At 36.8% G+C, this 12479-nt stretch overlaps 1 protein-coding gene across 2 annotated transcripts in view; it reads left to right on the forward strand.

The window, feature by feature from the left end:
- LOC117788704 (tyrosine-protein kinase Src64B) overlaps nucleotides 1–12240 on the forward strand; it is a 34655-nt gene extending 22415 nt beyond the window's left edge. For both annotated transcript variants that reach the window (XM_034627544.1, XM_034627543.1), the window contains exons 3-7: nucleotides 5365–6187; nucleotides 8383–8602; nucleotides 8674–8927; nucleotides 9000–9307; nucleotides 9370–12240. In XM_034627544.1, coding sequence (XP_034483435.1) covers nucleotides 5917–6187; nucleotides 8383–8602; nucleotides 8674–8927; nucleotides 9000–9307; nucleotides 9370–9984 — 1668 coding nt within the window. In that variant the 5' untranslated portion in view covers nucleotides 5365–5916 and the 3' untranslated portion in view covers nucleotides 9985–12240. The remainder of the gene's footprint in view (nucleotides 1–5364; nucleotides 6188–8382; nucleotides 8603–8673; nucleotides 8928–8999; nucleotides 9308–9369) is intronic.
- The last annotated feature ends 239 nt before the right edge of the window (nucleotides 12241–12479 follow it).

Here is a 12479-nt window from a genome sequence, read left to right on the forward strand (position 1 = left end):
ACATATTGAATATATGATCAGATCATAGTCTGACTTATTATGCTTATTGCTTTTAGTTCATTTGTTTAATGGCATTTCCCAATGCGTCGCCCGGCTGCTGAGGTCGGCAATCATTTTAATGTCGAGGCGTGGTTGTCATTACGGGCGGGAGACCAGGCAACCGGAATGGTCCAATCACCCAGCCCTCGAAAAATACCACTTACAGGGCTCTCCCCTCCTCGTTGTACTCGTGAGTGCTGTTGTTGCTGTTGACTTGACAGTCTGAGTTGTAAATAGATCTGAATGTTTAATAAATTTACTTTCCGTTGCGAAATGTCAACTAGTAATGTGACAACTCCAATTATCGGACTCTGACTATACATAGTTCATTTCCAAGCTTATTAAAACGCAAATGGACAACCTGAAATGTATCGCATGGCGCATCTAATTGAATCACGAGCCTCTAATCAAGCTCTAATTTTAGTTACTTTTATTATTCTTTCATATTTTTAGACCACATTCATTTACAAAGTTTTTCAACTTTTAAAGTGTAGCTCACAAAGTATTCACTTAATATAATTGACTCGTAACATTCTCTCGAATGAATGAATATTTAATGAAATATTCAAAGAATTTTTTACACGTCAAAAGTTTTGCACAAAGTTTTTTATTTTCAATTGACTCATAATTTTATCAATGTCAACTTTTTAAGTATACTCTGTAGCCGTGAAATTTGTGAAGAGCGTGTATTAGTTGCTGACTTAAAATCCTTTAAAAGCATGTATTTTATAACTATAATTATAAATGAAAAACAATTTAAAAGCAATCTTATTTTGGGAGGAAAAGTTATTATATTTTCTGCAAGTGTATAATATTCGAAAAAATCTAAGAATTTCATTAACTTTACGGAGTATCTGCTATTCGGGCAGCAGCGTATTCTTGTTATTTTTTTGTAGTTTTTATAAACGAAACGCAGATTGATAATGAATTTTTTAGCCTGTCTGTGAATTTATTGACGATTTATTTGTGAGTTAAGCAAACAAATGAATAAATTACGATATAAAAAAAGAGTAATGAATATATTCATTGATATTGATATTTATATTTGAATTTTGTATTTACACGAAAGTGCAAATAACGTTGTGATATATTCATGTGCATTTATTTATTGCAACTTCTGCTGCTCGATATCCTGTCCTTATCTCCTCTTTGCTGTCCTGTCGCGTTCTGGCAAATGTGTTTTGCCCATTTATTATAAACGTAAACCTAAACCCAAAGCCGAAGTCGGAGTTAAAGCCAATGTCGGAATTATGGGTAATGTTTTATGCAACAAATTGAATTTCAATATGAGAAATACTTGGATAGAAACTGTCGCCGAGCTGTCCATTGAACTGGAGACTGGGGAATCTGTCGTTTAGTCCGTTTGCATAGAAAGGATCTTTTCTCGCATCTGGGGATAAATAAATCTACATTTATATCTTGTTTATAACATGCAAAACTGAAGCCATTTGGCCCACATTTCTACGACATAGTTGTAGCCAAGTCTGCTGCTCTGTGTCTCGATTAAATCGATAGCACGTGACGTTTAAAGGTGAACGACTGACAATGTGCAGCTGATAGAGCAAAGGGGCAGGTGAGTGAGACAGTCAAACGGCAACAGAATGACGACGTCACAAAAATTGACTTTTTAAGTAGGCGGCAACTGTGTTTAGTTTGTATGTGTGTGTGTAGTGTGTGTGTTTGAGGCGTCAGCTGACAACAAAAAAGGGGCACTGTCGGGGAATACGTATAATAATAATAATGTGGCGCAATAAACCCCCTGCCAAAATAATGTAAAGGACTTCTTTACATGCCCGCAGTCGGTATCCAAATATCCTGCGAATTTGTGTGTGGGTGTGTGTAGTGGGTGTAACTACGTATATATGTTTTCTGGTTTTGTCAGCCTGCTGTCAGCAGGAAATGACGGCATTACGGCATTTACAGTTAATGCCTTTATATCCTCGAGGAATGACGCAGACGTCCCGTTCCCCATTATGTCCCTGGTGCCCCGAAAAACCACATGACTGCCCATTTCATTTCATAAATTTTTGCATTTTATTTGATTTTATTAGATGTGCGGCACTTTTGGGTCTTCCGCCAGGGACATTTATTCACAACTCTCTGTGTCACAATTTTCACTCTGGAGGGCAAACAAACTATTAAGAGGCGACTGTTAAATTATTTGGCAAATCTGTATGCTAAATAGGTATTACTTGGCAGTCCTAAGACTATCAAATAAAGCGGAAAGTTAAAAATGTCAAAGGAAATTTTTTGTTTAAGTTTCCGCAATTTTATTTTTGGCTTTTTATTTGCTAATTTAATATCAAATAAGAAATGTTAAACTCTATTGTGGCTTTTATTTATGCCAGAGTTGTTTATTTCTCAAAGCCAATTCAATGTTGTACTTTGTTAATCCTCTTTACATGATTTGTGGTACTTTATTGCATATGAATCCTTGACGACTTTGAACTTAAGCAACCAAACATAGCATAAGTTTCAAATGCATTGCCGACTTTCAGGCGCACCCAAAGCCACAATATCCAATTAAGTATTCATTTCGTTTTGTCAACTTGCAACAACAACAACAACAACAACAACAACAACAACAATGCAACACCAAATTCCAATTCAGAACAAAGCCAGAAATTTACAATTTCATGTCAGGCGTTTCCATACATGGCAAAGTATGTCGCTGTCAGCATCGGATAACTGAGAACTGCCCATCAACTATGAAATATTCATAGTTTCGGTTTCAACATTTCTCTACTCTTTCCTCCCCAACCATGCAACATTTGAAATGCGTTCTTTTTTACTTTTGTGTGTGCTTGTGAGCGCAGTGTTTTAGCGCCACCTGTCGTTTGGTAGTGTGTTGTTCTAGTTCTGGTCGTTGTTTTCATTGCGTGTGCATGTGTGTTTGTGTGTGTGTGGGGCATGCTACGGTGGCAGCTATTATTTTTGAGGTGTTTTCAAAAATGGCAACCACAACACAACTGACGGAAATTATAGCGGCCATTACTCAATCAAAATATACAACAAAAAAATGGAGAAAATCAAGCGGAAAACACGAGAGTTTTGTAAACAGTTAAACTGTACATAGATTTGAAATAAATTCATTACATGTTGTGTGATTTTCTTTAGAAACATATAAATCCTTTAAAGTGTAATATAAATTTCCCTTGCTAATATGACCCTATAAGGACTAGTATATAACTTGTTCAAGATTTGATAGTTCTATTTTATACCATTTTGTCGGTAAAGCTTCTTTACTTTCTTTTCGCCTGTCTTCGACCCACCTTGATCAGCTATTTCTTTACCTTTAACCTGGGGCAGGCTATAAAGATTGGTTTGCAAGTATTATGAAGGTTGTAAAATGCAACAATTCATTGACGACACTGAGACATTCGCCATATAAATTAAAGCATGTCTTGTGTATACTGCCAATGTTTATTTTTTGGTTTTCCTTTTTCTCTGTTTTATTTTTATTGCCCCGATTGAGGTTGCTGTTGACCCCAGAGGTGGCCTTTGTTGTTGCTGCTGCTGCTGCTGTTGATGCTGCGTGGAGTTCATGAACTCTCGCCAGAAATGAAAAGTTTGACTTTTATGCGCAAGGCAAATGTGCAGAAAGTTTTATTGGATTTTGTTGCTGTTTAAAGCGCGACGCGTCTCGTCGTGGCTTTTATCAACTCGACAGCAGGACAATAAACGTAGACTCAAACGTCGCGTCGTTGTCCTCTCGAGTTTAGCCAGAAGCCAAAAGGACAACAGGATGATAGCATCGTATTTGGTCATGTGTGCCAAAGCGAAAGCCAAAGGAATCATATGAATATTTGACTTTCTACGATTTCCATTTCGATGCCAGCGTTTTTATTGCTGTAGTGTGTGTGTGTGTGTGTGTGTATGCCACACATTTGTTGCAAGTTGAGTTCAACATGCGCTGCACTTTAATAATTGACAGCAAGATAAGTTGAGACAATGCCAGGATATTAGTTAATGCCGCAAAATGCATCCTGCCAACTGGCAACACAATTTCATGGCAGCTGCGCACACACAACTCACACACACACACACTCACCCCCATTTGAGCACACACCAAAATGTTGAGCCAAGAAATGCGCAACAATAACAATTAAATTTTGGGGGAAAGTGCTCTGCAGCATAAGAGAATCTATGCTCTGGTTGGTCTGTCTCTCTCACTCTCACTCCTCCTCTCTTTCACGCACACACTTGCCACACTTGAGACCATAATTATCCAATTGAACAATAAACAGATGCCCGCCAGCCTTCAGTCAATAGACAAAGAGTCCAGCCTGGTTCCAGCTGCTCCCTAACATTTGTTACTCCTTTGCAGAGGGTATTATAAGTTTGTCAACAAATGTGGTGTGCATTAAAGTATGTGGATTATTGATAAGGACGAGGAGCTGAAATTGAATTGATAAAATTAATAGGAGCGAAACTTTAATATTTCTTAAGATATCTTGACCAAACTCGAGATTATGTTTTCGGCATTGTTTTATACATGCTGTGTAAAATTGGAAAAAAATTTGACTAATATATCATACATAATAAAACTTTAATATAAAAAAAAATTTAATATTTATTGATATATCTTAGTAAAATTCACAGATTGTAATAGACAAGCTTTGTCATTCAAACTTGGTTAAAATAGGATTACTTTATTATATATCATATATAGTCATGGGAACAACAGCACGAAATTCATGCTTAAGTAGAGAAATTTTCTTATTTCATGGAATATCTTATCCCAACTCACATATTAAGTAATTAGAATGGACTGGCATGCTATTCAAACTTGTTGTTTTCGGACTTTTATAGCATTATAACAACGTCATAGGAACGATCAGTTAAAATTTGATTATAGGGCTCTAGAGCAAGTGTATTAAATCTTCGACTTTCTGAGGATAAGCTTCGTTGCAGTTGCAATTGCAGTGGCTGAATTTGTTGGTTGACAACAGCAACTGTCGTCTGTGCAATGGTCAACCTACTGTTGCTGTTGTTGTTGCCGTCGTTGTTGTTGCTGCTGGCAAGTCAAGTGAAATGATGTGCCAAAAACGTTGATCTAAGGCAGAGAAACGGCAAAATGCAGAGCACAGGACACGCAGCAAGGGCAAACTGCACACAGGACCATGGACTTTGTCCTTTTGTCTGCTCCTGGGTCACTGGACTCTAATTTGCCTTTGTGTCTGTCTGTCGACAGAGAATGTTTTAGTGTGTGTGTTTGTTTGTGTGGCTTTGTGTGTGGGATGAACATTTTAAATGTGCTTTTAATGAATATTTATTTGAAGAGTAACTAATTTTTGGATTTTGTTTATTTTTGGTTTGTTGCAGGTGGAAAAGGCTTAAACAATGTGCAGACAGTTGCTGGCTAAGGTCGCTGGCAGGACACAAAACCACAAGGATAATCAACAAACAGCAGCCAGCTAAGCTCTGCAGCAACATCAACAACAACAGCAGTAACAAAAAGAATTAATTATTTTTTTTATATATACGAAATGCATTTTTGAAAGCGATTATAAATCAAGGCAATGCCCTCCATGCAACTTTTGATGCAAGCAGCTTAGAGGCAACTTCAAACACAACACATCACATACACACAACAACACACACACACATATACACAACCACACAAATTGACTGATAGTTTAAAAAAAATACTAATTACAACCATAACAAAAACAGCGGCAGCCATAAAGCTACAACAACTTTAACAGCGTAAACAAATCTTTTCAATTATTATTAAGTAAACACTGCAACTCGTAATATGCCAAATATGCGTTGCCGCTGCAGCTGCAACTGAATTCGCAAAATCAACAACAACAGCCACAAGCACACTAAGCAGAACAACATAGAGAACAACAATACACACACACACACACAACAATGGGCAACAAATGCTGCAGCAAACGACAGGATCAGGAACTGGCATTAGCCTATCCAACGGGCGGCTATAAGAAGTCCGACTACACTTTTGGCCAGACGCACATTAACAGCAACAGCGGCGGTGTTGGCGGTGCTGTTGCCACTGCCCTTGGCCAAAAGCACAACAATGGCGGCTCCCTGGACTCACGCTATACGCCAGATCCGAATCGCGGTCCACTGAAAATAGGCGCCAAGGGCGGCGTGGATATCATACGAACGCGCACAACGCCAAGTAAGTACGAGGGGAATGGAGAGGGGAGGAAAAATCTAAAAAACAAAATGAATTCCTTTACAAAATTGGTATGTGGTTAATATAAATGTATCTTTATTGTGGAAAGCAAATTTGAAAAGCTATTATCTAAAGGTCTGGCTATTAACAAACAAATTATAGGGATTTGCAACAATACTGGGAAAAAGTCATACCCGTAAACCAAGAATTAAAACTAATTTTTATATTACAATAAAAAAATAATGATTTTTTGTACTCAAATATGATTACAGTCATTGATCAAAATTTTTAAAAATCAACAGATAATCAATATAATTACATTTTTTTAAATACATAAAATACTTTATTCCCTGATTTTTTTTTTTTTTTATTAATAATAAATCAATGATACTTAAAACTATTTCTAGCTATCTTTTTGTTATATTCAGATAATAAATATAATTACATATTTTTAAATACATAAAATACTTACGTTCCCTGTTTTTTTTTTTATTAATAATAATAAATTTCTAATAATATTTTTAAGCTATTTCTAGCTATCTTTTTGTTATATTCAAATTAGCTATTTTCTGTTAATTCTGTCAACACTGAACCACATATGTAATTACGTTTACTTTGGGGAGTCACTTCTGGCTTTAATTAGCTGTTTGACTTTATGCCCCCAACCTCAATGAAGCGCCAAGTTTCTATTTGTAGCAAATGTTATGTGGTGAATTCACCCCACCTTTTCATAATTAAAGTTCCGTCTCCGGAGTGTTGTAGGGTCACGCAAACGGGAAGGTCAGTCGCGTATTTGCAGTGCTAATGTGACAGCTGTTAACCTTGACCAGGCAAACTGACAAACCGACAAACTGAACTGCAAATTGCATAATTAGAACTCAAGTCGTTAAACGAAACAGGAAATGAAAGTTGTATAAGGGCTAAAAGTGTCACTATTTATAAGTAATTCCTATGCACCATTAAATAAACTAAGAAATTAGTTGGCTGGCTAGTCAGTTAGGCCTTCGATGGGCTTGCGGACCTAATCGTCGTTTGATTACCATTTGCATGTGTCCAGATTTTAGTTGGTCGAAAGCCGCTTAGGTCGTGTAAACCCGTCAAATGCATTTTCAAAGGTTCCAGATTTGTCGACTTTGCCATTGTCAGCATGCTGAATACCGAATGCAGGGCAAGGCAACAACAACAACTACAACAATTTAAATAAGAACAAAGTAGTAAGAACACACACGCCAAGTTGGCTAAATCAATTAGCCAAATGCAATTCAGTGCCAAAAACGAAAAAAATTTAAAACAAATGTGGCTTGGCATAAAAAATGCAATTGATATATGACACTTGGACGCTGCGCCAAATTGTATGCTAAGAAAATTGTAAATTTTACACATAAAATCCCCTTGAAAAACCCCTGCCGTAACTCATTAACTTGCAATTAGATTTTGACTTGATTGCGGGCGCCGTGTTAAAAATTTGTTGCCAATTTGTCGCACATAAATTGCAATTTAAGCGTCGCCTCAACGCGTACAAATCAAATTTACAGTGCCAGCCAGACGCAAATTGCCACTAGCTCGGCAGCTCGACTAGCTCTCTCACTCTTTCATTTTATATACCTGCAGAGGGTATTATAATTTTATCTACAAATGTGTAACGCTTTAAAGATGTTGCAGATTCCATATATATTCTTGATAAAAACGTTATAGCCATTTTATAGCCTATTTCCACGACCGCACATTTGGCACATTCGACGCCATTTTCATCATTCGGCCCGAATGTGGACTTCAATTCAGTACAAATTCCGAATGATCATTTTGACTTATTCATAATGAATGTTAAGTTTTTTTTTGACATTCACCCCGTCGAATTTCAGTATTTTTTTTATCGAACACGAGATGTTTATCAATAAACTCGCTTTTTATAATTTTTGTACAGAATCCGAACAGCTGATTTGGCTTGGATGAATGGCAAATGTTAAAACAGTTTCACATTTGGTCGTGGAAAGCCAAAAATGTGCCACATTCAAATGTGAGCAAATGTGGTAAATGTGAGTGGTTGTGGAAATAGCCTATTAGTCTGTTTTTTGTGCAAATTAGTCTCAATTTATTACTGCATATAGCTTTCTTAGGAGAGATTGGTCGAAATTAAACCTTTAGTTCAAACTACTACATTTATCTATAACTATCTATCTATCTATCTATCTATGCAGCTGGTGTGCCTGGTGTTCTGCCAAAGCGACGCGTTGTTGTTGCTCTGTACGATTATAAATCGCGCGATGAGTCTGACTTGAGCTTTATGAAGGGCGACCGCATGGAGGTCATCGACGATACCGAATCCGATTGGTGGCGCGTTGTCAATCTGAGTACACGCCAGGAGGGTCTGATACCGCTCAACTTTGTGGCCGAGGAGCGAAGTGTCAACAGCGAAGAGTAAGTTCTGATTCCCTCCCAGTTTCCAAACTCTCTTTATATACTCATAAATATCTTGTTTTTGTCCACAGCTGGTTCTTTGAGAACGTGCTGCGCAAGGAGGCGGATAAGTTGCTGCTGGCGGAGGAGAATCCGCGTGGCACATTTCTAGTGCGTCCCTCGGAACACAATCCCAATGGCTATTCGCTATCCGTTAAGGATTGGGAAGATGTACGCGGCTATCATGTGAAGCACTATCGCATCAAGCCACTGGACAATGGTGGCTACTACATAGCCACAAATCAAACGTTTCCATCGCTTCAGGCCCTGGTCATGGCCTACAGCAGTAAGTAGAGACAGAGACATCAATAAAAAGTAGTTTTTTAAGACAAAAACTCACATACTCTTTCATTTTTAGAAAACGCCCTCGGTCTGTGTCACATTCTGTCGCGTCCCTGCCCCAAACCGCAGCCACAGATGTGGGATCTGGGTCCAGAGCTGCGCGACAAGTACGAGATACCACGCTCTGAGATACAGTTGGTGCGTAAATTGGGACGCGGCAACTTTGGCGAGGTCTTCTACGGCAAGTGGCGCAACAGCATCGATGTGGCGGTCAAAACGTTGCGCGAGGGAACCATGTCAACGGCTGCGTTCCTCCAGGAGGCGGCCATCATGAAAAAGTTTCGACACAATCGCCTTGTGGCCCTCTATGCCGTCTGCTCACAGGTCAGTTAAATGACCTTTAACACCATGCCCAGCGGTTTGTTAATGCTTATATCATTTTGCAGGAGGAGCCCATCTATATTGTGCAGGAATTCATGTCAAAGGGCAGCCTCTTGGACTTTTTGCGTGAGGGCGACGGTCGCTATTTGCACTTTGAGGATCTCATCTATATTGCCACGCAGGTGGCCAGCGGCATGGAGTATCTGGAGTCCAAGCTGCTCATCCATCGTGATTTGGCGGCCCGAAATGTGCTCATTGGCGAGAATAATGTGGCAAAGATATGTGATTTTGGATTGGCGCGCGTCATTGCCGATGATGAGTACTGTCCCAAGCAGGGATCCCGCTTTCCCGTCAAGTGGACAGCGCCCGAGGCCATCATCTATGGCAAGTTTAGCATCAAGTCGGATGTGTGGTCATATGGTATACTGCTAATGGAGCTTTTCACGTACGGACAAGTGCCCTATCCGGGCATGCATAGTCGTGAGGTTATTGAGAACATTGAGCGCGGTTTCCGCATGCCAAAGCCAACAAATCATTACTTCCCCGACAATATCTATCATCTGCTCTTGCAATGCTGGGATGCGGTGCCGGAGAAGCGACCGACGTTTGAGTTCTTGAATCATTATTTTGAGTCATTCTCAGTGACGTCGGAGGTGCCGTATCGGGAGGTGCAGGATTAAGCGGCAGAAGCAGCTTTACTCACATCAACAACACACACTCACACACACACACAAACACATCTATAAATATATTTATAAAACGTTATCTATATGTAACGTAAACATTTATACATATTTACTATAATTCTTAAGACTTTTAAATGGCAAAGCATTAGTTGCATACAGAACAACCAACAACAACAAAAGCTACAACAACAAGCAAAACATTTACATAGCTCTATATGTATGTATTTGTGTATAAGCGTATATAACCAATATATTGCAAAATGAAGAAAACGAAATGCAACATTTTACATATATTTTACACGCAAAACTATTTTATAATTTATATACCTACTTGTATGTACTATGAAAATAGCAAGTATTTAACTAGTTTTGTAAGCTTAACAAAAACAAAAAGAAAAGTAACCATAACTAAAAGAACAATTTATGAAAAACATAACATGAAAATGGCAAATCTTTTTCTATTTTCCAGTCCAACAGCAAACAATTTAATCGGTGCTTAAATTACCAAATCTTTATCCCCCTTTTCTATCTCTCTCTCTTAACTGCTGAATTTCTTCTGGTACTTTCCACAAAACTAACCCAAAGTATTATTTAACTCAATCAATATGTAGTCGAGATTGTTGCTAATTGTAGGGAAACAAATCACAATGATGGCATTTAACTTATAAGGCGCCAACTGATCAGCCTCCTCCCCAAATCTACTTCCATGTCACATCAACTTTTTTTCGACTCAAATTTATTAAAAAAAAAAAAATAATGTAAAACCAAAATTATTTTTGCTGCTTCTACGAGTAGTTGAGGCTAACAAAGAAATATGCAAACCGTAAGAATATCTCCGAAATTATTATAGAAATTTGTAAAAGATTTTGTAAAAAACCATTAGAAAAAAAAAAATACAAAAACAATCGTAAACTGTAAACTTTTGTTTAAATGTTTATAGTACATTTAAGTTTATGCCAAAACTATTAGAGGTTTTTTTGTATATCTAAGCACAAGAAAAGTGAAATTATCAAATTATGTTATATGAAACGCAAATGCAATGCACATTATCATTTGGGCACAGTCCATATATATAAAGCCTAATGGATCTACATTTATTCTAACTTCAAATAACCCAAGTCAATGCCATACAAGATGATACGTATAATGAAAATGGAAAATCTGCAGTCTTCAGGGTTTCAAAATGCAAAATACCATTACTTATGAAAGGAATTCTTATCAATCAAACAACAAATACAACACTTAACTCACATCTATGTTAGTCGTTAGGAAAGGAACTCCATGTAGAACAGAATAGAATGATATGAATGTGTTTTAATATTTTAATTTATTTGATTATTTTTGTTATAGTTTCTAAGTTTATGTGTTGGCCATTGTGTGCACATCTGTAGCATAAAACCAAAGTTTAGCATTTCGTATTATATATATATATATATATATATAAATTCTATCTATATATATGTATTTGTATAGAAAATTTATACGGCAACTTAATGCATTTCACTCTCTCACATACATACACACACACATTCACAATACACCTAAATACACACACTCACTCACACATAGAGAAAATAAGGCAGCTTAAACTACGTGTAGCAAGAAATCATTGCAATCATTGTATGAAATTGCATTCAACGTATATTTAAACAGTAACTAAATCATTACAAGATAAAAGATAAATAAATATTGTTATAATTAAAAGCAAAACTGAAATTGTTTAGCGTAGTTGATGAATTTTTGTATATATACTTGACATAACGTGTAGCAATAAATGAAATTGAATTGAATAAACTAAACTAAACAATAATAATAATAATAACTATACAACAATAGTAGCAGCAGCAGACACAAACGGTTCATGTGGCACGCCAGGTGGCAACAACAATTTGACAAATTTTTTATACAATATAACAACAAAAACACGGCAATCAAATGGACAGATTTCTAAAATTTTCCAGCCTCTACCTTTTGGTTGAAGGGGGTGTTAGAGGGGGCGTGCCGCCTGTGCCGTTGCGTTGCGTGCAACGTAAAAACTAAACACTGTCATATATTTAATTATAGACATAATAAATTATATTATAATTACTATATAATACAGATAATATTAACAAAAGGCCCAAAAACTGCAACATAATACTAACAAAATAATGCGAAACTGAATTTAGCTGATGTATAACGAAAAAGATGTGTCCCGTTCGGCGTGTAATGCATAAAGATAAATCAATAAAATAAAAAATATGTAATAAATACGGAAAGTGCATTTTAATATTGAGCTTTATTTATAGTTATCACTGATAATATTGGGAATATATAACAAGCAGGAACTCAGATCGTTATAATATTAAAAAATAGAATATTTACCAATTGTTCCTTTATTGTTCCCATTTATAAGAAAACTAGTTTAATTTTTTTTTTGTGTTTTTCGCTTTTTTGGATGCCAAAAAAGTTGCAATTTTATTGTTCGTTTTCTGGTTGAATATATGTAT

The sequence above is a fragment of the Drosophila innubila genome (genome assembly GCF_004354385.1).
Source record: "Drosophila innubila isolate TH190305 chromosome 3L unlocalized genomic scaffold, UK_Dinn_1.0 0_D_3L, whole genome shotgun sequence".
In the NCBI taxonomy this organism is placed as follows: domain Eukaryota; kingdom Metazoa; phylum Arthropoda; class Insecta; order Diptera; family Drosophilidae; genus Drosophila; species Drosophila innubila.